The sequence below is a fragment of the Exserohilum turcica genome (assembly GCF_000359705.1).
Source record: "Exserohilum turcica Et28A unplaced genomic scaffold SETTUscaffold_1, whole genome shotgun sequence".
NCBI lineage: Eukaryota > Fungi > Ascomycota > Dothideomycetes > Pleosporales > Pleosporaceae > Exserohilum > Exserohilum turcicum.
The window spans coordinates 3,470,778-3,491,968 of record NW_007359914.1 but is presented as its reverse complement, the minus strand read 5'-3'; the positions used below and the strand labels follow the sequence as shown (position 1 = coordinate 3,491,968).

Genomic DNA, 21,191 nt, shown 5'->3' with positions numbered 1-21,191 from the left:
CAAGGAAGGGAGGGAGGGAAGGAAGGAAAGAAGGCAGGAAGGTGTATACTCCTCACCACCTTGACATGTCCAAATCACTTTGAAAATAAAAATTCAATAAAGTATCTCTGTTGCGCGAGCTTGTCTCTCGTCACAAAGGCTAGTTTTTGCCAAATACTCGTTAAATTTAATCCTAAATGCGATGTAAAGATATTTGATTTATTTTTTTTTAAAAAAAAATGCATGTGTTACTTGATGATCCAATATCCATTGGAAACGAGCATTGAACAATTCTAATACCCAAAACTAAGATACGCGCCCTTTGTTCCTATTCAACGCGGAATAATAACGCCGACAATGCAAATGTTGCCTTTCCTATATCCACAAGTCTATCTGATCTCTGCACCTACGTATACAGAACGCTGGAAAATTAACAAGTCCGAGTAGTAGTACTGTGAGCGCGCCTTCTAGACACCAATTTTCCCAACGGAAGGACCCTTACTTTTTCCTACCAGTGTCACTCGAGCCCGCCTCGTCGTCACTGTCAACGCCCAAGGAAAATGTAGAGTCATTGTGTGGCTCCCGGCCCTTTTCCGAATAGCCATTTCCAGGCCTCTTCTTGCGTGCGCCTTCTAGATCGTCGAGTTCCCTCTCGTCAAAATCCGCCGCCTCAATGTCTGGTCTGCGGTCTCGTCGTCGGAAGTTGTCAAGGCCCATGCCGGTGAGAAGGGATTCTCGGCCTTCGTCGCCGCCATCGAGCCCTTTGTATTGGGAATTCTTCCGGCGACTCCGCCAAAGAAGGTATCCGCAGAGACAAGCGCCAATGACAGCAACGACGAGAGCCGTTTCGCCCGAGCGTTTGTAAGCCTTCCACTCGGCTGCCTTGAGCTCCTTGGTCTTGTCTTCCTCGGCCTTTGTCGAGTTGGGGTGGTCGCCAACGCTGGTCAGGGGTCCCTTTTCACCATCGATAAGGCTGTCGGCGGGAGTTCCGCCAATGGCTTCAATGTTGACGCCCAAGAAACGGTCAAGCATGTCTCGGGTGCGTCGTGGGTAGTCGAATGGAACCATGTGGCTCGAGTTGTAGAAGACGACATAGGTCAGGTTGCGCGCTTCTTGCCAAGTTCCAGCAGGCTCCCCTTCAAACATCCAGTCCTGCTTGGCGTTCTGGACCCCGGGACTGGCTTCGAAGCCCTTTCCGCCATTCCACTGAAGCCTCTCAATCATGGCTTCCGTGCCGACGTGGTTGCAAATGAGATCCTTGTCGCCCGAGAAAAGCAGAACGGGAACCTGCTCAATGAGCTCGGGCAGGAACGTAACAGAAGGCTGGCTGTTCTTGGCACGGAAGTGGCCAGAGACAGCACCATTGCACTCCTGCCAGCCAGTCTTTTTGTCGGGGTTGATGTGCAGCGCCTGGATGACATCGGCTCGGCGGAGATAGGGAGTGACGTTGGCCAGGTCCGGAGGCCAGTTCATTCCACAAGAGGAGTCGTCGCGCAGACGAATGTCGTACATGTTGACACACTGGTGCATCTTGTCCGCATTCTTGTTCTTGGTCTCCTCGAGAATGCGCACCATGATTTGTTCGCAATCGCCGGTATCGATCCTGTCCATGCCGCCTTCACTGAGCTTGTCTGTGCAAATCTTCTGCTGGCTTTCGACGCGCGTAGCCATTTCCGAGTCGCCCTGCAAAAGACCGTTCTGGTAGGCAAAAGGTATGTAGGAAAGGTATTGGTCGACGGGCGAAATCCAGCCGTTTCCAATCAAGAGACCCTTGAGCGGCCATGGGCTCTTGGCGGGGTTCTGCTTGTTGCGGTTGAGGATGGCGCGAGCAATGTACGGAATGTGTTGTCCAGCATACGATTCTCCGGCAATGTACAGCTGCAGCGCGTCAGTAAACGGCCCCCAGCCACATACGTGTCTTGTGTGCTTACATCATCATTTTCATACTCCGGGAACAGGGCGAAGAACTTTTCGAGGAAGATGACCATGTGGTCGGCCATCTGGTCGAGTTCGCTGAGGTAGCTGTCCGTGTTGACGTAGCTGAAGCCAGTGCCTACAGGCTGGTCTACGAAGAGCAGGTTGGCAAACTCGTCCCACGAGCCGTTGTTGTACTCCAGGTGGCCACCCTCGCGGACTCTGTAGGGGCCGACCTCCATCAGGGCGCCGTCCATGGAGGAGCAGCCGGGGCCGCCGTTCAGCCATAGCACGGTGCGCTGCTTGTCGGCGATGTGGCGGTTCTCGTAGTGCCAGAAGAAGAGGTTGCCGTTGTTCCGGGGGTCGACTTCGATGTGGCTACACGGGCGTTAGGGATGCCGTTGTCATTGTCATTGCCATCGGCATGTACGGGCTGCTTACCCTGCGTGCATCTTGAGCAGCGGCTGGGGCGCGCCGGGCAGCGAGTGGACAAAGTAGTCGGCCTGCGTCTTTTCGGCCGCCATTATGCTGGGAAGCCATGCGACGGTGGCAACGAGCCCGCCCAGCAGTGCTGTGCGCCAGCGCGAGGGCGGGTGTGAGGAAGCCATGGTGAGGGCGGCGTGTCGGAGGTGGACGCCGCGGAAGGTGCGGTGGGCTGCTACTGGCACATGGGCAGGCGCGGCGAGGGCTGGTGGAGCAGCGAAGCGGCGAGCGAGCAGAAGTGCAAGGAGGGTCGGGGTTGCGACGAGAGCGGATGTGGATGTGGATGTGGACGTGGATGTGGATGTGGATGTGGAGATGGCAGGACAATAGGTGGCTACAATGGGGTTACTACAATCGGTGTTAGGGCGGCTGACAGGTGCCTAGGCCAGGGGGGGGGTGGAGGGGGAATGTATACGTACATGCAAGCAAAGCAAAGCGGAGCAACAATGGCGAGGCACGCGGTCAGCCGCCAGCACAGGCACAGGCGCGGGCGAGAGCAGGATATCAAGACAGAGGCAAAGGGCCAAAAGAAAGCCGTTGTGTTTGACGAGCCGGGGCGGCGGTGGGAGCAGGGGCTGACGCAGCAAAAGAAAAAGGGCCATTACATATACAGCGGGCGTGGGCGTCAGGCACCGGCGGCGAGGCTGAGGGTGGAGAGGCGTGTCCGAGCTTGGTTCCCAGCCAGGAACCCGCCAATGGCGCGCGCCCGCGACTCGCCCATTCCGGCAGCGCCAGTCTCCGCGTCTCGAAAAGACACGCATGGCTGTGTGCATCTGACACGACTGGGCATCCCCTCCTGCTTCAACCTTGTATCATCGCCGCGACGTGCTTCTGCCACTGCACGCCCGCCCACGCGTCCACGCACACGTCCCCTCCGCCCACGCCCGCCCGCCTGTGCTACCCGTTGCGGAAGCGTGCAGCCTGCGTTCCGCACGGCATGCCTAACGTGTCGGCACAGTCAGGCCAGCGCTTCTTGCCACTACGTATCATTATCCATCCCACGACTCGCCGCCTCCACCTACTCCAGCCAACTCCAGCCAACTCCAGCTAACTCCAGCCAGCTCCTGCCAACTCTGCCACCGCCCGCCCACGCCCGCCGCCATGCGCTGGTCTTGTCGAACGTGTTCTGGAGCATCTTGGCTTCCCCCCCCCCCCGCCAAATCGGCCCGTCTGTCCACGTCGAAGCACTCGAGTCCGACCAGTGCTACACCACGGAGCCCTCCAAGACGCAAAGGGTTGACAAAACATTCCCGTAAGCGGCACCTGGCCGTGGCCGTCGAAGACTGCGTGCCACAGTGGCGCACACGCGCTCAGGTTCGCCTCTGCCCGCCTTGCTCGACCGCCATGGCCCGCCGCTCCCGTCTTGTCGTGTTTTAGAAGAGGTCGTCGAGACTCTTTGCCGAGTCTTTCACGATCAGATCACGCATGCCCTGTCCATTTTGTCAGCGCACTGTTGCCCCCCGCCCGAAACATGCCATGTCCGGGAAGCGCGTACCTCTGGCATAATGGGCTGCCCGTCGTCGCCCTTGACGTAGCGGAAGGGCATCTGCGTGCTCTCGTTCTGGTTGATTTTCAAGTCGGGGTGGTCAATGTAGGCAATCTGGTCGACGGGCACTGTGTCTTGTGAGCATCTCGCAACCACGCCCTATCGCAGCCGGGCATGCTCGACGCACCCTTGTCCTGGACGCAGATCCTGGTGACCCGTACAGCCGTGTCGGTCGTCATTTGTACCGGGCCCAGCCGACGGCCCTGGTAGCCTTTTTTCCGCAGTTCTGAGGTTCGGTCTGCGTGCAAGCTGTTAGCGAATCGAGCGCGCAGCCATTGCACCGTACGGGCAGCACCACGCACCTCTCGGCGGATCGTCCCCTGGTTGGCGTCAGCTGGTTGCGGCTCCGGTGAAAGCATGGTGAGTGGCATCACGTGTGCTTACCCAGGATGCCACCGAAGAGAAAAATGTCAAAGGCGTCGCCGTCGGCTGGACTGAGGTCCTTGGACGCTGCTGGGTCCAGCAGACACACCTTGTCCTTTTGGTCGGCGTATATCTCCTCGATGCTCCGTGTCTCGACCTGGAGGCCCTTGGCGCCCTCGAGGCTGGCGGGCAGGGTCAAAGAGGCGGGGACCGATGACAGCAGGAAGCGGGCGCCCGAGGCATGCGACTCTGCGGCAATGGCAGCGTACTCGAGCGACGACCACTCCTCGAGTTCCGGGTCGAGGTGCTCGACGACAAATGTCTTGCCCGCGTTCGTCATTGTGCGTGGGATGGGATGGTGGGAAAAAAAAAGGCCTGGGCCAACTTGGGCCTGGGTATTATTATTTTTGGCGTTGGAACTGCACGGCAGCTGCTTAGCGAATGCGAGCAACGGGCGGGGCTGGGTTTGCCTGACTGGACAGCTCAGTGGCGGGCTGCGAGTGTTGAGGGATGTGATTTGGAGACGGCGCCCTGGAGCCCGGCAGCAGCGTGTGGCTAGCCAGATTGTGTGGTCATGGTAATAATAGTGCGAGGGTGACCGTCAGGATTTGATAGAGGGTGCGGCTAGCGGGGCAGAGCAGCCAATGACGGCAAAGGCAGCATGCACCGTTGCATGCTCCCCCGCATGCTCTTGATCGTGGGCGTGGTTGTGCGCTGCCATCTGGCACTAGGTGTAGAGACGGTCATGGCATCCACAGAGGCAGACGGCTGTCCGCTTCCGTGTCCGTGTGCGTGTGCCGCCGAGGCGCGCATCGATTGATGATAGACAACGGCGGCGGCCAATGGCGGTGACGAGTGACGTTGCGAGGGGGTGCCGTAATGCGTCGTTTGCAGCCAGCCCAAGTGTAAGCACGAGAGATAGTTTCGCGGCAACGGCTTCGTTTCCCTGAATTGCTTGTGCCAACTGCAGCAATCATTCACCCGTCACATTCAGCCACGCCCTGGGGGGAATTGCCAGGCCCGGCCCACGCCATTGCATAAGTACTGTACCCGTCTGCTGCATCTACCCCTCCTTGGTCGCCAATCCCGCCCTACCCTCGATTGAGCACCTGAGAAGCACCTGAGAAGCGCCAACCGCTGCCGAGTCGTCTGCATAAATCTCGCGTCCTCTGCACCCTCTTTTTCTTTGCAGCTGGCTCTTGCTGTGCCATCATCATCCTTTTTTGCGTCCCAGCCATTTGCAGCCGTCTCTGCTTTGTTGCTCGAGTGCGTCCCGAGCATCTGGCACCTCGGGCGATTAAGGCTTATCGCATAGTCGACTGAATAGAGGGGCACTCGCGTCACGACCACAACCACAACTGCCACTCTCGACCCCTCGCCCCCCATTCTGCCCTTGCAGCATCTCCAGAAACCGAGCCCAGACGAGTCATAGCACGTTGCCCGTCGTGCGTTGTCAGGCATCAGCAGCAGCAGAAGGAACGAGCCAACGCCCAAGCGTCGTCGATACCCAATCGTCACAGCGCGCAACCACACCAGACCACACCGGACTTCACCACCTTGTCCCTGTCTCGTAGCCGTTGACAGTACCCGCCCAACCGGCCCGGCCTAAGCTAGCATCGCTCGACTCTACAAGATATCGTGTCTGCCCACCCCCTTTCGCTGCGACGGGAAACCATTCAAAAACCGCACCATCGCCTGTCCACACCATCGGCCAAACGCACACCACCGCACCACCGCAACCCGCAATACCGCCACAATGAACCCACACCAGCAGAACAAGGTCGACGTTAGCGTACGTCACAGCGCTCTTTGCACCGAGCCCCCTCGCTAACATGGCAGGATAGAAACTGTCGGAGCAGGAGGCCAAGCTGTTCCGCCTCTACGGCAAGCTGCCCAACAAGAAGGATCTTCTTCAGAACAAGCTCAAGGTACGTCGAGCTCTGCCTATGCAGACAGGACGACGCCCGAGTGCGTGTCTAACACCAAAAACCACAGGAGCGCAAGTATTTTGACAGCGGCGACTACGCCCTCTCCAAGGCCGGCAAGGCTGGCGACGTTGGCGTGACGCAGGTCGGCCGCGAGCACCCCAACCCCGAGAAGATCCCTCACATTGCCCCCTCTACGCCCATTAGCCAGACTGTCACCGTCAACGCCAATGGCAGCAACGGCGCTACTACCTCTCAGGGCGACATGGCCACCAGCCCAGTCAAGGAACACACATTTCTGCACCGCGAGACGAGCCTGAACCGGGAAACGTCGGCCTCGGAGTTTGAGAACAACGACATGGCCGAAGACGCACAGGGTGGCCCTGTCAAGGCTTAGCTGGCGCCACGCCCGTGCTAGACGCGTGTGCCCTTCCCTTGTTTGCACTCACTTGGCGCAATTTGGATGACGGTGCCCAAAATGTATCTTTTACGCACCTTCCAACGGCCTGACCTTATCGTCTTTTTGCGGAGTCGGACACGGCGTTCAGGATAGCCTTCCATGTCAAGCGAGCCATATGCACCACAGCGCCCCGTGGCCACGACTACTTGGTGAGGGCTTGAGCTGTGGTGTACGGAAGCGCCCTCCACTTCTTGTGTAGTAGTACCTTTGACCAACAATGGAAGACGAGAGAAAACCTGGAGGCTTGTTTCGGCTAGGTATTTGGAGTCTTGTGGGCTTCATGTTAATGGCTTTGAATGTGTATGCCTACTCGAGTAGAAAGATTATCATAGCAAATATGATTATAGAAATGTTGCCGCCAGTCCGCCCCGTTCTCTGTAGTTTCTGCAGCTCAGCCCGTTGACATTGGCAGACAGATTGGTTTGCACGCCAAGAGGTTGGGTGGTTGCACCTGATTCGCCCGTTTGGGGTTGCCAACATGGACGCTGCTCCTCGCCATTCCCAAGACCTCAATGCAACAACATTACTCGCACATTCTCCAACCAAGTGAGACAAACAAAAGCCCAGGGCTTACTTCAACATGGCTACTTCATCATCCCCCAACGCACAAGCCAAAAAGCACATTCCTGGCCATGACCGTTGGCCTACCAAGTGCATCTCCATGGAAACAAGCCACTTCCTACGTATGCTAAATCGTCTGGGCCTCAGCAGTATTTGCCTTGAAGTCGACTGGGTGCATTTCCCATGTATCTCTTCCAGCCGGCAACGCACATCACACTTCGACGCCAAAGCGTGGACCCAAAATTGGAAGCACAGATTCCGCAAAGTTGCGATTCATTTCGTCGTCCGGAATCCGCGTGCAACGCAATACGATTCTCAGTGGTTGATGGCTGAGGCGGAGACGCTGGCAGCACTGCTGGTGGGGCCAGATGCAACTGCAGCATACACCGAGCCTCGTCGGTGCTGTGGGGGGGGGACTTCCCACTTTGAAGGCGTCATACATGGTCTAGTCGTCGAGCGGAAAGTATGAAAGACTCTCCGACATGGCTTGAAGATAGGGGGATTGAAAAAGACGGTTGCGCTTGATGGGAGGGAGCATCAGAGGGAAAGAAAGAAAAAATGACGAGAGCGCGTGATTTCGGATGTGGTAGATTTTCGAAACGGCGAATTTCAAACAACTTGAATGTTGAAAATTGGCATAAATGTGGACATGAGGAAATGTGGAAATGTGTTGAAGAAGACAAAAAGAAGAGGGTTTCTTCCAAGTAATCGCTTTGGGCTAGAGACTGGATATACTTTATTGTGAATAAATGGTATTTACTCACGGTTCTCTCTCTCTCTCTCTCTCTCTCTCTCTCTCTATATATATATATATATATAAATCGTGTTGCCACAATGTCCACCAAAAACTTCCTAGCTAACATCCCTTAATACGAGAAGAAGAAGAAGAAAAAGAAGAAGAAGAAGAAGAAGTAAAAAAAAAGAATAATCTATCTTAATGCTACAAAAAAAAAACCCCTCCCCCCTCTTTCTACTTACACAGCATATTTAGCTATTTAGCCCTCCGCCACGTCCTCAGGGTACCCGCAAACCTCCTCCTCGTAACATAGACAAAGGCGACAAGACCCAGGGCAGCAAGCAAAGCGGCAAGATCCAGACTGGGATGGCGCACGGCCTGTTTCCTAGCTTCTTCATAGTATCCCTTGACGTGGTCGCGGAGGCCCTGGCCGGATTCCAAATCGGGCATTGCCATGATCTTGACGACGAGCGCCGTCCAGCCCGTAAAGGGCTGCGAGCGGCGGCCCGCCCCCGTCTTGGCGTCGTATTGCTCCCACGTGAAGCCCGTGGCGCGGTACGCCTTGTACACGGTGCCGACCATGTTTCGGCGCAGCGAAATGTACAGCGTGCGGGCGCGCGCTTGCTCGGGCCCCGGCGTGTGCGCGAGCCGCAGCAGGCGCTCCAGAAGCAGGTAGTTGATGTTGACCCAGATGGCGGAGCGCCAGTAGTCGTCGTCGGCAGCGTACTTGGGGTCTTCGAGACTCAGACTGCGGATGCCGTGCGGCGTCCATAGGTGTCGCGGGTTCTGGACTAGGTCCAGGAGTGTGGGGAGCCGCGCGTGCGATGCGTCGTCGTCCATCAAGTCGGTGAGCAGCGGGAATAAAGAGATGTAGCCTTTGTGGCAGGCGTGCGTGTGCTGGCTGTTGCGGACAACCGCGTCGCAGTACATGTGTGCTGTGTCGGACCAGTGCACGGCTTCGAGGTTGTGCTGGATGCCGCGCATGTGGTTCTGGTATGTGAATGCGTCGTGGGTATCTTGTGTGAAGACGGCGATTTGCTCGAGCGTACGCGCCATGACGCCCACCCAGCACAGGGCATCGAGATGCAGTTCGGTGACATCTGGCGGCTCGGCGCGCGGGTAGTCGTCAAGGCCGCTGGCGAGATTGTATTCGGGGGTGCGGCCGCGCCAGCGGTAGCCCTCGTTGAGGTTTGCAGCAGGGAGCGAGTGCGCCTCGACGTCGCCGGCTTGCGACTTGCGGAACCACTCGTAGTGGCGCTTCAGCAGCGGCTGCATCTTGGCTACAAGCGCCTTCCCCGTTTCAGGCTTGGACAGGTACAGCGAGGCGTGGCCGTGGTACTTGACTGTGCCCTTGAGCATCTGCACGAACTTGGACATGACCAGGTACAGCGTCGGGGGATTGGCAATGTGCGGGAACTGGTGGATGAATTCCGGTGGTGTCGAGGCTTCGGCTTCTGGGCCGAGAATCTGCTCTCGTGCGATCCAGCCGTCGTCGTCCATGAGGAAGAGCCAGTCGCGGATGACTTCCATGGCGAGATCGGCGTCCCATTCCACGACGACGAGAAGGTGGAATCCTTCGTCCCACAGGAAGCCGCGGGGGAATGCGGAGCGCGAGGGCGTGTGCGTGAGGAGTTCGTAGGGCCCCTTTGTCACGGGCGTCGTGTGCTTATTTGCATCAGCCGACTTTTCCCAAAAGTTGCTCGTCGTCTCCGCGTAGATGGCTTTCTTGGACGTCACGACTTTGGAGGTGCCGCTGAAGTAGCCCAGGCCGCCCAGCAGATCCGACAGCACATTCTTGGCGAAGTCGAGATGCGGGAATGTCTTGAAGGGAGGCGTGGGATTGAAGACAGAAAGGAACTTTTTGCCAAAGCCTTGAATGGCTTTCTCCAGGTCCGCACTGAGGCGAGCAGCTAAGAGGGTTAGCACATGATGTTTGTGAAATAACATGATAGAGGATGCTTTGTCAGATGGTATAGGGGCAGACTCACAAGTCATTGTACGCTTTGCTGTTTCAGTGGAATACAGAATGTCAAACTGTAGAGATTAGTATAGTCGGTAGAGCTGCTCTCTCACGACGTACCTCGAACTCTCCGTGGCACACCATTTGCACAAACAGCATGTTGCCTGCACCGGGCTCGTTTCGAAGCACAATGTCCGATGGGCCAGGTTCCCTTCGGTTTTTGGTCTGGTCTTTCAGTGAATCTAAGAAAGTGGCTTCTTGCGCACAGGGTCGTCAGCTAGCCGTTCGAATGAGACGTGTGTGGGGCGAATTGACACGGCGCATACTTACATTTGGCCTGCCACAGCCGGTCCTCGGTCACGTTCAGCGACTTGACGTAGGCGATTTCGCGGACGCCGTCGCCATTGAGCGGGACGGGGATGTGTATGCCAGAGCTGCCTAGTTTCGGGTGGACCAGGTTCACGTTGATGGCATGGACGGATTCATCTTCGCCGTGTCCGAATTGCTGGCGAGCATCCAGCCGGCAATGGGTGCAGGCTTCCTTTTCCTCCATGCCCAGGTAGAAGACGACGGTCGTCTTGAGCTCTGGGGGCGCATCAGGCGTGGGCACGCCTTTGATCCTCAGGCCCCAATTGCCGCGGCTCTTGCCTTCAGAGTACTTTATGAACTCGGTCGTGAGGGTAATCTTGTTGCCGACATCTTCGATAATTTGGCGGCCACCCTCGCGCGTATCGTACGCTGTCCATCCGTACCGCGCCATGGCGTCGCTTTGGTTTACATTATGGCGGAGTGCTGTGCTGGTTGTTAGCACTGTACTGGCCCTGCACCCACTAAGTACTGACTACTCACTTGTTGCTACGTCCTCCAGTCTCCCCCACATTAACCCCGCGACGACGCTCTTGGGCACGCGGGGGCGGAGACCCAGATAGAGGTTTGGCCGGTAGGGACCCCATTGCAGCGACTCGCTATTCGTCAGGCGACTGTCGTCGGCAGCGGCTGCGGGGGCAATGATGGTGAGGGCGAGGGCGAGGGCGAGGGCGAGGGCGAGTCGGGCCAAGGCTATCATGCTGGAGAATGACGCGTATGGAACGCGTCCGGCCGAACAATGACCAACTCGACGGCGGGATCGCGGTAGGACAGGGCTTCAGGGCATTTTTTTCTGACACGTCTCCAGTGGCCGTTTGCTGTTCCACTGCCATGCGCCGGTTATCCGAACAGCACTGCCCAGCCATGCCTCAGTCGTTAAGCCGGGGCTTGTGGGTGCTTGGCCTAAGCACGCTCCTCGCCATCCTTAAGTACGGGGCCCATGAAGCCATGGAATCCACCAACGGGGCCCATCAACGCCTGGCCCTCCACCATCGCCATTTTCTGCATGTCTGATCGCCCGCCATCTCTCGTCAGAGCGGCTGCCATGGCTTGCTGTCCCACGCTACCTGCAACTCGTGATGGGCTGGCGGTGATGGGCTGAGGGGCTAGCAGCGGTTGCATGCCGCTCTCCTCCCGCACGCGACGTCAGCGCTTCCAACTGCGCTCCACCATGCCGACACCCCCACAGCCAGCAAGCTTGCCTGCATGCGCCACAGCTAAAAGCATTCGCAGCCCGCGTTGGCAGGTTTGGGATTCTCATCGATTGCCTGAGCGACACATATATCTTTGTTGAACCGGGACACTACACGCCTCTGATTACTCCGCCTTGGCAAAATGGACCAGCAAGTAGAGCGCTTGGTGAACAAGACCTGGGGTATTCAGCACGATACATGCAATCAAACGAGGCATGCTGATAGCCATACAGAAAAGTACCAGGATACGCCCGCCTCACAACGATTGATGGTAGCTGTCTCCGGAATTCCAGGGTCAGGTATGCACATGCACTACAAGCGTCTACCACGCTGCTACAAACTAACAAATCCTAGGCAAAACCACACTGGCAACCATCGTATCAGCCAAACTCAACGAGAAACATGCACAGCAATCACCCGGGACCGCCAACAGCAACCCGGTGTCAGCCTTCATACCGATGGATGGCTTCCATTTGTCACGTGCCCAGCTCGATGCCATGCCCGATCCAAACACCGCCCATGCTCGCCGCGGTGCAGCCTTTACATTCGACGGCGAGTCCTTCTACAAGCTCGTTCAAAAGCTCCGGGAACCCATACTCCCAGAGACAGCGACGCTGTACGCCCCAAGCTTCGACCATGCCATCAAAGACCCTGTTGACAACGACATTGCCATTGCGCCCTCCGTCCGCATAGTCATTTTCGAGGGCAACTACTGTTCCTTGAACAAATCGCCCTGGAGCGATGCCGCCAAGCTCATGGATGAGCTGTGGTTTGTGGATGTCGACTTTGCCGTTGCGCGCAACAGATTGATTCATCGCCATGTCAAAGCCGGCATTGCTACAAACGCCGAGGAAGCGGCGCAGAGGGCGGATGAGAATGACCTTGTAAATGGCAGGGAAATTGTTGAGTCGAGGCTCGAAGTACATGAGCTTATTAAGAGTCAAGATGATCAAGCTTGGGCTCCCGAACAACAGGGCTATGGTGATGGTCAAGACTCTGCCACCAAGCATGGCATAGCAGGGCGTGTATAGTTATGAATTTTTATTTTATTATGGTCATCCACCACACCATCTGCCATGTCCACGTACCCACCAAGCAATTCCGTCCAGAAGCTTATTAGTTCTTTCCGGATAAACATTCCAAGGGGCCATGCACAGCATTCTCCTACCTGCCGTCCTAACGCGCGCCATGCTGAACCCTACCCTTCACCCTCCCTCCCTCCCTCCCTCATTCTATCTAAACAAAACAAAACAAAACAAAACAGCTATCCTCCATAAGATTTTAGCCTGAAACAAATCGCCCTAATCCAGCTCTTTTGGCTGCTTCTGCTGCGGCACCTGCGTCTCCGGCAGTTGTCGACTTAGCGTGCTGACACGAGCTTCTCCAGCCGGACTATCCGTGCACACACTTCTTTGCCTCTGACTTGCCTGTGGTTTGCGTCTCTATCTCTAACATAACCCTAGGTTGTACTACGTATACCCGCATGCAAGCTGCCGACGACCGAATCTTTTTTTTTTCTTTCCTTTAACACTTGGCTTGTTTGTTTTTTTGCGATGTAGTACGTAGGAATCTATAGCTTGGATTTTATGTACTTGGCAACAAGTACTTATCTGGTTTGACGGTTGCATTGCGCGCTCTCTGCTTGTTTTCAGTAGTACGCTAAGAGCGGGTTTCCTTCGTTTGTTGTCAACGACCGCCGTGTCTATGAATGTAAGTAGAGCTGCCTAATGGTCAATGTGCCTTTGTTTGCCCCGACAGAAGCCCACGCACCGTGCTCCGCATCACGAGATCCCGGTCCGATAGAGTGTGATTTGCGGTGCTCCGCCCGTTGAAACACCAAGATATCTAATAATAGCACACGCCCGTTTGGGTTTCTGGCGTTGGGTAGGGAACTGGGGGGGATGAGTATCGAGTTGCCGAGACGGGTGCCCAGGCGCTATATCCACATAGTTATGCTACTATAATGTCTTATCACGACGACACGCCATGAGGATGCTTTGCATGGAGGAATGAGGGGGACGCGAGAAGGAGATGTCATCGTCATCATTATCAGCTGGAGGATTGACCCGCAGGACCGAAGCAAGTTTCCACTGCAAATGCTACGATGGGCTTGATAGAACTTGCACGAGCTAAGCATAAGCTACATGAGAATAACGGAGTGCAAGGCTGTGACTGAACATGCATCGAGACGCTGCATAACCGAAAAATATCCAATGTTATATATATATACTAACGAGAAAGCATGTACAAAATCTGTAATGTTGGAAATATGAACATAGAAACTCTTCTTCTCTTGCCATCGACATGCATCCTCAGCCCTGTGCATAACCTATGCAACAACACCAATCCTGTCAAAGTCGGGTGCATTGGCGCTTCCGGCCCCGGAAATGGTAATGGTGTTTGTGCTGGTGGTGCTGAATCCAGAGAGCTCGACAGCATAGCCCTTGCTGACATTGACATCCCAGTTGTAGCCGCTGAGTGGGAAGCTGACGGTCTTGGCGGCTCCGCCGTTGACACTGATGGATGCAACGCGCTCGTTGGTGCCGCCCATGTAGTCGACCTGGCCGTTGATGTAGTCAAAGAGCACTGTCTGCGTGGCTTGCGAAGTGCGGATGTTGGATAATGTTACGCGGCCGTTGGAGGAGCCGCCCAGGTTGCCGACGCGGGTGGAAGAGCTGCAGCCCGAGCAGGACTGCGTGTTTGCGCCCGACGACAGCGATCCGGTGGATACGGCGATGTATGTGTACTTGGGCTTGGTGGCGGTGGAGAGGCGGATGTTGGAGAGGCGGAGAGCGACGGAGCCGTGGGCTTTCACTTGCTTGGAGTACGAAGACCCGCTGACCGTCTGGCCGCTCCAGAGGTCCTTGATGGATGCGGATGCAATACCGAGATCGGATAGCTGCACGCTGAGGGTGCGGGCAGCGTTGCTGAGGTCCACGGCCAAAACAGCCATGTCTCCGTTGGCGAGATCGCCCGCCCAGAGATCGCGGTCGCCAGTCCATCGTTGACGGAGAGTGACGGGCTTCACGGCCGAGTCCTGGTTGATGGCAATGAGGTCTTTGTTCTGCAGCACGGCAACCAGTTGGTCGGACAAAGCCGGGACATTGGTCGAGATCATGAGCGCCGACTTCAGCATAGCCCATGCCGCAAAGTGCGTTGCTTGCTCATCAAATGTCATGGCTGAATTGCCCACCTCGAGGAGATCAGCGTCGCCAATGTGTCCGGGGCCAGTCAGCCCGTTCTTTGCAATGTGGACGGCTTGGTTGTAGATGCGATACATGGAAGCCCAACCCGAGGTGATGTCGTCTGACAGTCTGAACGACGTGGATATCCCCTTTGTCCAGCTGTCGGGTCCCTGCAAGCCCGAAGACGACGAGTAGGGAACGCCCCACTGGCATATCAACATGCCGGGAATTCCCACTCGCTGAAGCTCCTTCCACATGGCGCCCATGCGAGACGGGAAGTCAGTCCGCGCATTCTTGGGCGCGTTTTGACTGGCTGCCGGCCCATCCGCGTAGCAGTTGTCGTCTGCACAATTGTGAGTAAGCATACTTTTCCTACGCCTGCGCATCCTTAAAACTTACATTTGACGTATTCGGTACCCAGCGACTTGAAGAATTCCGCGTCTGCAGCTTCGTGGCCCAGAGAGCCCAGGACCGGGCTCGGTGACTGCGGATCGCACATCCTGACGCCTGCGTCCGAGTACATGGTCCACTTCATTCCCTTGGACCTTGCCAGATCACTCAGCGGCTGGAGTCCGTTTGGAAAAGCATTCAAATCCACCTTTATGGCGCCGTTGGTCGAGTTTCGCTGGCCATCCCTGGAAGCCCACCCGCAGTCGATCTGGAAGAACTTGTAGCCGGCAGCAACGAATCCGCGGCTGGCAAGAGAGTTGATGGCTGTGGTGATCTTATCGGCATTTGGACTGCACGACATTTGGTTGTAAGAGTTCCAGCCCATGACGGGAGTTTGCTGGAACGACTGGGCGGCCACATGAGTAGCACCCGCCAGGGAGACAAGGAACGAGTTTGTCCAAATCATGGTGAGAGGAGGGGAGCTGGAGCAAGTGTTTGGTGCGAGGTAGCCATCACTTCTGGATGCCTTTCCGTGCCTTCTTATAGCATTTCGACCTTGGTCCCGTATATACCATGGTGAAACAAATCACGATGTTTTGCCGGTGGGTATGGCCAGATGCCTGCGTGCGTGTCGGAAGGACTGCTGTGAAGAGAGCTAGCGTTGAACGTTGTACAGATTTGTGCACAATGACACCACCATACAGAGCATTCGCGCACTATCTTTCTTCCGCGCAATAAATTAGGGATTCTGCGTCGTCCCGTAGCAATGCCGCTTAGCGATATTGGTCCACGTTATGCGCATGGTCGATCTCCACACGCGTCCTAGTCGCCGTGTTACCCCGCGCCCGCGCCATCAAAAAACCCCCGGAGCCCATCAGTAGTGGGGAGCCGATACTTTTATCCGCTGATCCCAAGAGAATACATCGCTCTCTAGCGTATCCGTTCCGCCAGCGTAATCGACACCGCGCCCGTTGTCGCTTGCTCTTCTGCATTGATCTTTCTCGCCTCGCACTTGGCTTAGCTCCGTGATCGCCACTCATATGGCTGGCACAAGGATACAGTGGGTCGTTGCCCGTTGAAGTATGGGGGATACGCTGTGCATCTGGGGAAACCATAGTGGAGCTTGAGACGAATGAAAGTTTACGAGACCTCACGAGCGCTCTTTTCTCCTGGATAACAATAAGCAGAATAAGGCCCAAGACTGAATGCCCGATATGCTTCTCAAACAAGTGCTCAGCTCTATCTCATCATGAAACAGGACCATGATCTGGGATAGCCCCGGCCGATTCCTACGTTCAGCAATACTGGCTTATTTCCAACCTTGCCCTGCTGTGAAGGTTCAAAACATATCCCCTGATTTGCGTCTGGGATCGTATCATGTTTCCGACTGTTCAATCGCATCTCCGACCGAAGCCATGGCACGTCAATACCTCGCAGGCTCGGGAGCGTCTGACGGTACTGATTTTCATTACCGCCAGTCCCGTGCTCGTGTATGCCAGGGGCACGAGTTTCAGCGCAGTCGAATGCTGATCTAAGCATACTTGGGTCGTACGGTTACGACCAGGGGTCTTTGGCGACGTCATCATCTCCGAGAACCTCCTTGATACTTTTCGTCACCCACTGCGCATATAGAGAGAGATGTAGCAGCTATTTTTCTGCTATACCAAGTTAGCTAGCGCCAACTGAAGATTGGTGTGTAGCGTGAGCAAGGCTTGGTAATATGCACACTACTTGTACCAAAATTGTAGTAACTCTACATGTGCTAAAACGGAGGATTATTTATTGATTGGCTGATATGATTATGCTGTGTTGGTACTATGCACTCCAAAATAACGGGGGCTGGCAGTGGCTGGTTACCCAAAGGTCTCATCCACAGCTCTCCATCCAACAACACTTACTCACCTTTAACTATTTACTACTCTAGCTAAAGCAAACTTGCACTTTTGCGCGCAGCAGCTTCGTCAATGAACGATAAACTTCCGCCTCCGCCTCCGCCTCCACTCCCATCTAGTCGAAAGGACGAAATCCCGATACCAAGCACTGCAATAATGCCTCCACCTCCGCCGCCACCTCCACATCTGTTCAGATCATCAAGACCTGCGAGCCCCGTACCCTCACCTCCTCCAGTGACTTCTGAAGCATTTGAGCCAATCGACAAAGCACACTATCTCCAGTTCCTCAAAAACACAAAAGCAAATATGCCCGGTGGACCTTTCCAGCCATTCCACATGTTCTTCTACGGCTCACTCATGGACCCTGAAGTCCTGCAAGCAATTCTCAATCTCCCGGACCTCCCAACCACCCGTCCCGCTACCATATCCGGTTTCCGCATTAAAATGTGGGGCATATATCCCGCATTGTTACCGTGTCAGTCTGGAAGCGTAACCGGCACTGTGTGGAAGGTGACCTCAGAGACACAGTTTGACCGTTTGGCAGCTTACGAGACGGCCGCGTACAGATGGGACGAATGTGTTGCGGTTCTGGAAGATGGAGAGGTTCTCACCAATTGCCGGACGTTCTGCTGGGCCGGAGAACCCGATAGCAAGGAACTTGAAGACGGCAGTTTCGATCTGGAACGCTACCAGAAGTATTTCAAGGCTTCAGTTACTAGGCGGTGGGAGCCAGGTCTGTAAACGTTGGGCTGATGTATGCATGTAATGTCTGTTCCATGACTCTCTTAAGTAGATTAACATGATTTAAAATTGTGTTTACGTTCTCTAAAGAGACAGCTGATCTTGTGCTCCCAACGGGTATTGACTGTGTTCATTTTCTTGCTGATTCATATTATGGACTGTTCTGTATGGCTTGATTGCAGTCGTCCAACTATAATTTAAGAATACATAGCCACGCGCTGTACCCGACTACGCCACCTACACCTATGACATATTACACAATATCGGCTATCACAAATCTCACCTCCAGATGATCTTTGAGCTCCAATGCCCTGCCCCCTCGACCCAAGGTTTTAACTGCTCTCTTTCTAGCAGGTGTCCTCTTCACCCCAAGTCTTGCATATCTCGCCTTCTCGAAGCTCGGCTTGAAATTTTTCTCCATAGAACCTTACCGCACTCCTATATACCAAATAACTTATTGTCTCTACAACCTGGTTCTCTACTATTAGAATTTGCGGTTGTTCGATCGACAACCCAGACCCTTGGAGCATTGCGATATTCGAAGATACCACCGAATACGACCTAGTCAAAGGCGATGCCTGATAGAATTCCTCCAAGACACAATACCACTCTGAAGTCGACGGGGAAGCTACTGATAAAAGTTTTGGTAGCGACAATAACTGTATTGACACCAAATTCAACTGGCTGCTAGTCATGATAGTTGGAAGCCACTCCGTTTCATCAGAAGCTTGAAACCCTGCGAAGAACAAGGGAGCTGCGTCTTAGAATCGGGCCGTTGAGAGACCTCATGTGCCAGACGCGAGAGTTACTTGGCACCGTGTTGTCCATGTCCCTTGTAACATGTGCTAATATCCAAACATTTACCAAAGCAGAGCACACCCTAGTAGTATTAGTGGTAGTGATAGTATGAAGTCATAGAAACGTATTCGATTAGTTAACAACCATTACGATTTGTCTCTCTTTACAAGTGCTATATACGCAACTTTAAAGAATGGATAGCTCAAGCGACTATCCACCATTCTCTATTTTTTACTCTACCATAAATAACTTTGTTCATCTCAAGGCTCATTGCAGTAGCCGTCAATGAAGTTTACCGTCAAAGTATTCCGATTTTCTTTCAGCAAAGTCTCACGTCCAATGTCTAGCAGCTTCGCAACATCCTGTCGGCAATCTATAACAAGTTTTAGTCTCGCAACAGATGACTCAAAAGCGTCGATACATACCCAAGAAAAGTCCTCTGAGCTCTTTCCCTTGGCCGCTTGCCAGCCACGCACATGTCTGCCCGCAAAGCGACGGCCCATCCTTGAAGAGGTGCTTGAAGAATTCTTCACCACTGATATCGCCATACTTCGCCTTGACGTCGTCCGGCGGACCAGCTTTGCCATGTTAGCATCTTGGGGGCCGTATAATTACAGGGCAATTGCTTACCTCCACCCATGTTGCCGAGTACACCACCGGGATGCAGTGCATACATGTGAATCGCAGGATCAAGGCCATCAAGCTCCATCTCCTTTTGCAGCGTATGTGTTGCGCGGATGAGCGCTGCCTTGGAAGACACGTAACCAAGTGTCATGGGTACGTCGACGGTTCCGGACCGAGAAGCAATGTTGATGATACAGCCGTGTCCGCGGTCGCGCATGCGTGGCAGAATCTCATGTATGAGCATCAAGGGCTGGTGGGAGTCTTAGTCATATTCCCGTTGTTTCTTCTTTGCTTGAACAAGGCAAGACAGGGGTGGCTTACGGCTTTGAAATTGACCTCGATCTGTTTCCAAAAGATGTTGAAATCACCCATGATGAATGGCCTCTGTTCGAAGATGCCCGCGTTATTAACAAGCACATCGATCGGACCTAGCTGCCTCTCCACCTGCGCCAGAACTTCGCCAACTCGGTTCTTATCCGTCACATCGCAAGTAAATGCTTCGACTTTGCCGCCAAAAGCCAAACATGTCTTCTTGGTCTGGATTAGGTTGTTGGCATTGAGATCCAAGATAGCTACGCTGGCCCCAGATTTCGCCAATGATTCGGAAATGGCTGCGCCAATGCCCTGACCTGCGCCTGTTATGAGGGCCACCTTCCCCGCATTGGAACCTTCGAGAGCTTTGGGGTGGATGGGGCCATATGGTTCGTGTTGTAGCGGAAGAGAGCTGATGCCGAATTGAGCTGGATCCATAACGGTGTTAGATTTTGACGAAGTCGAGTAGAAGGTAATCTTGTTCTGTCGCTTTCGGAAAAAACAATCCTATTTGAACTTTGTTATCCAAGGCTCAAAGCGTGGGTCGGCTTGTCTCCGCTGAAGGTTGTTAATGCGGGGTGATTTTGGGGTACCTAGCCCCTCAGAGCTGGTGAAACCGGACATAGAGAACAAGCGAGCCCGCCTTCATTGTTTTAACATGAATTTTGCGCGCTATACTTTTCGTATTTTAAATCTGATACTGGTTTATCAATATCATGCTTCTACTATAATGATTCAGGAAATATTCTAGCCTTTAGGTATACTTAAAGGCCCTTTTTTTGCGTTGTTTTCAGACGACTTTGCACCTGGGCGGCTCTTTCTTCCGACCTCACCCATCTACCGAGAGAGCTGTACATAGCCCCACATCATGGTGTGGGGTACTTGATTGAGGTCGAGAAGTCACTCGATACATGTTCCTAGGCTTTGACAGATAGTTCTTGAGCTATATAATGCGCAAAGATGATACTATAATCAGAAAATATAAACAATGTAGTGTTGAAGCAAGAAGAGGAAAGGTTCCACCACGAAAAGGAACAAAAGATAGGCTAAGTTTAGCGTACTTGCCAGTTGCGCCGAGCGATGTCAAGTCGCGGTGTCGTTTTATCTTTTGATCTTTGACCATTGATATGCGTGACAGTCTGCTAATTCGCGTAATAATGTGCAGTGTGCCAGACGATGCCACTGGACACATGTGGAGACAGTTGGTGTAGGTGGGGTAAATGAGGCACGTGATGACTCCATCTATACAGACCAAAAGCGGTAAGTACATCTCTTACATCACTACTCAATATACCGACTTAGTCATCCGCCTCCCCTGGTCATCAATTAACGTGCAGGGTCAGTAAGCTGGGCAGATCAGTAAGCTGGGCACCCCACCAAACTTCGCGCGACGTTCTGCGCAATTGAGCCACAACAACGTATTAAAATAATATAAAATTAAGATATATGGTTTACTATTTAGCTCTGCATGAAGTCTAAGTATGTCCTTTAACGTGACACTTCGTGCACGTTGGCGGCGCGCGCCGACGTTGCTCACTAGCCTGGTTCTGGCTACCCCCCATAAGTAACCTTTCTGCCTCTGCCACAAGCTGCTGAGCCTGCTACACCTGGAGTACCCCACTAGAAGCAATATATTGACGCTGTTGATCTTGCTTTTGCCGCTAACGCTAGTTCTTTTTACGTAGCTTCTTATTCTCCTCTACAAGTATCGTTGCTAATTGCATTGTAAGCTAAGCGCTCTTAGCAAGCTGGCGTATCGCAAC

General features: G+C 54.2%; 9 protein-coding genes across 9 annotated transcripts; 4 read left to right on the top strand and 5 right to left on the bottom strand.

Moving 5' to 3' along the window:
- Positions 1 to 187: 187 nt before the first annotated feature.
- SETTUDRAFT_134338 (uncharacterized protein) lies at positions 188 to 2,653 on the bottom strand. Its single transcript, XM_008022904.1, has 3 exons — positions 2,335 to 2,653; positions 1,911 to 2,271; positions 188 to 1,857 (listed from the first exon to the last, which is right to left on the bottom strand). Exons 1-3 carry the CDS (start codon positions 2,499 to 2,501, stop codon positions 478 to 480), a joined length of 1,908 nt encoding a protein of 635 aa, XP_008021095.1. The 5' UTR covers positions 2,502 to 2,653; the 3' UTR covers positions 188 to 477.
- A 1,096-nt stretch (positions 2,654 to 3,749) lies between these two features.
- On the bottom strand, positions 3,750 to 4,625 carry SETTUDRAFT_84619 (uncharacterized protein; the record flags this gene model as incomplete). Its single annotated transcript, XM_008022161.1, has 5 exons — positions 3,750 to 3,806; positions 3,872 to 3,990; positions 4,050 to 4,160; positions 4,225 to 4,242; positions 4,307 to 4,625. The coding sequence occupies 5 exons, from the start codon at positions 4,623 to 4,625 to the stop codon at positions 3,750 to 3,752; spliced, it is 624 nt and encodes a 207-aa protein (XP_008020352.1).
- A 1,416-nt stretch (positions 4,626 to 6,041) lies between these two features.
- Positions 6,042 to 6,607, top strand: SETTUDRAFT_153168 (uncharacterized protein; the record flags this gene model as incomplete). The annotated part of the gene is made up of 3 exons (XM_008022903.1): positions 6,042 to 6,077; positions 6,130 to 6,213; positions 6,281 to 6,607. The coding sequence occupies 3 exons, from the start codon at positions 6,042 to 6,044 to the stop codon at positions 6,605 to 6,607; spliced, it is 447 nt and encodes a 148-aa protein (XP_008021094.1).
- Positions 6,608 to 7,250: 643 nt separating this feature from the next.
- SETTUDRAFT_30667 (uncharacterized protein) lies at positions 7,251 to 7,700 on the top strand (the record flags this gene model as incomplete). The annotated part of the gene is made up of 1 exon (XM_008022058.1): positions 7,251 to 7,700. One exon carries the CDS (start codon positions 7,251 to 7,253, stop codon positions 7,698 to 7,700), a length of 450 nt encoding a protein of 149 aa, XP_008020249.1.
- Positions 7,701 to 8,196: 496 nt separating this feature from the next.
- SETTUDRAFT_134328 (glycoside hydrolase family 63 protein) lies at positions 8,197 to 10,993 on the bottom strand (the record flags this gene model as incomplete). The annotated part of the gene is made up of 5 exons (XM_008022902.1): positions 8,197 to 9,877; positions 9,956 to 10,001; positions 10,048 to 10,181; positions 10,258 to 10,719; positions 10,777 to 10,993. The coding sequence occupies 5 exons, from the start codon at positions 10,991 to 10,993 to the stop codon at positions 8,223 to 8,225; spliced, it is 2,514 nt and encodes an 837-aa protein (XP_008021093.1). The 3' UTR covers positions 8,197 to 8,222.
- A 286-nt stretch (positions 10,994 to 11,279) lies between these two features.
- SETTUDRAFT_162661 (uncharacterized protein) lies at positions 11,280 to 12,546 on the top strand. The gene is made up of 3 exons (XM_008022901.1): positions 11,280 to 11,668; positions 11,720 to 11,785; positions 11,841 to 12,546. The coding sequence occupies exons 1-3, from the start codon at positions 11,629 to 11,631 to the stop codon at positions 12,515 to 12,517; spliced, it is 783 nt and encodes a 260-aa protein (XP_008021092.1). The 5' UTR covers positions 11,280 to 11,628; the 3' UTR covers positions 12,518 to 12,546.
- Positions 12,547 to 13,590: 1,044 nt separating this feature from the next.
- Positions 13,591 to 15,543, bottom strand: SETTUDRAFT_162660 (carbohydrate-binding module family 35 protein). The gene is made up of 2 exons (XM_008022900.1): positions 15,071 to 15,543; positions 13,591 to 15,014 (listed from the first exon to the last, which is right to left on the bottom strand). The coding sequence occupies exons 1-2, from the start codon at positions 15,525 to 15,527 to the stop codon at positions 13,816 to 13,818; spliced, it is 1,656 nt and encodes a 551-aa protein (XP_008021091.1). The 5' UTR covers positions 15,528 to 15,543; the 3' UTR covers positions 13,591 to 13,815.
- Positions 15,544 to 17,025: 1,482 nt separating this feature from the next.
- On the top strand, positions 17,026 to 17,694 carry SETTUDRAFT_18844 (uncharacterized protein; the record flags this gene model as incomplete). Its single annotated transcript, XM_008021947.1, has 1 exon — positions 17,026 to 17,694. The coding sequence occupies one exon, from the start codon at positions 17,026 to 17,028 to the stop codon at positions 17,692 to 17,694; it is 669 nt and encodes a 222-aa protein (XP_008020138.1).
- Positions 17,695 to 18,752: 1,058 nt separating this feature from the next.
- On the bottom strand, positions 18,753 to 19,866 carry SETTUDRAFT_85102 (uncharacterized protein; the record flags this gene model as incomplete). The annotated part of the gene is made up of 4 exons (XM_008022188.1): positions 18,753 to 18,865; positions 18,918 to 19,070; positions 19,123 to 19,366; positions 19,438 to 19,866. 4 exons carry the CDS (start codon positions 19,864 to 19,866, stop codon positions 18,753 to 18,755), a joined length of 939 nt encoding a protein of 312 aa, XP_008020379.1.
- Between the last annotated feature and the right edge of the window lie 1,325 nt (positions 19,867 to 21,191).

Coding starts and splice junctions, on each gene's coding strand:
- SETTUDRAFT_134338 (XM_008022904.1), bottom strand. CDS start 2,501: ATGGCTTCCTCACACCCGCCCTCGCGCTGGCGCACAGCACTGCTGGGC. Junction 2,272..2,334: donor CTGCTCAAGATGCACGCAGG/GTAAGCAGCCCG, acceptor ACGCCCGTGTAG/CCACATCGAAGTCGACCCCC. Junction 1,858..1,910: donor CGGAGTATGAAAATGATGAT/GTAAGCACACAA, acceptor GACGCGCTGCAG/CTGTACATTGCCGGAGAATC.
- SETTUDRAFT_162660 (XM_008022900.1), bottom strand. CDS start 15,527: ATGATTTGGACAAACTCGTTCCTTGTCTCCCTGGCGGGTGCTACTCAT. Junction 15,015..15,070: donor GGGTACCGAATACGTCAAAT/GTAAGTTTTAAG, acceptor ACAATTGTGCAG/ACGACAACTGCTACGCGGAT.
- SETTUDRAFT_162661 (XM_008022901.1), top strand. CDS start 11,629: ATGGACCAGCAAGTAGAGCGCTTGGTGAACAAGACCTGGG. Junction 11,669..11,719: donor CTTGGTGAACAAGACCTGGG/GTATTCAGCACG, acceptor ATAGCCATACAG/AAAAGTACCAGGATACGCCC. Junction 11,786..11,840: donor CTCCGGAATTCCAGGGTCAG/GTATGCACATGC, acceptor AACAAATCCTAG/GCAAAACCACACTGGCAACC.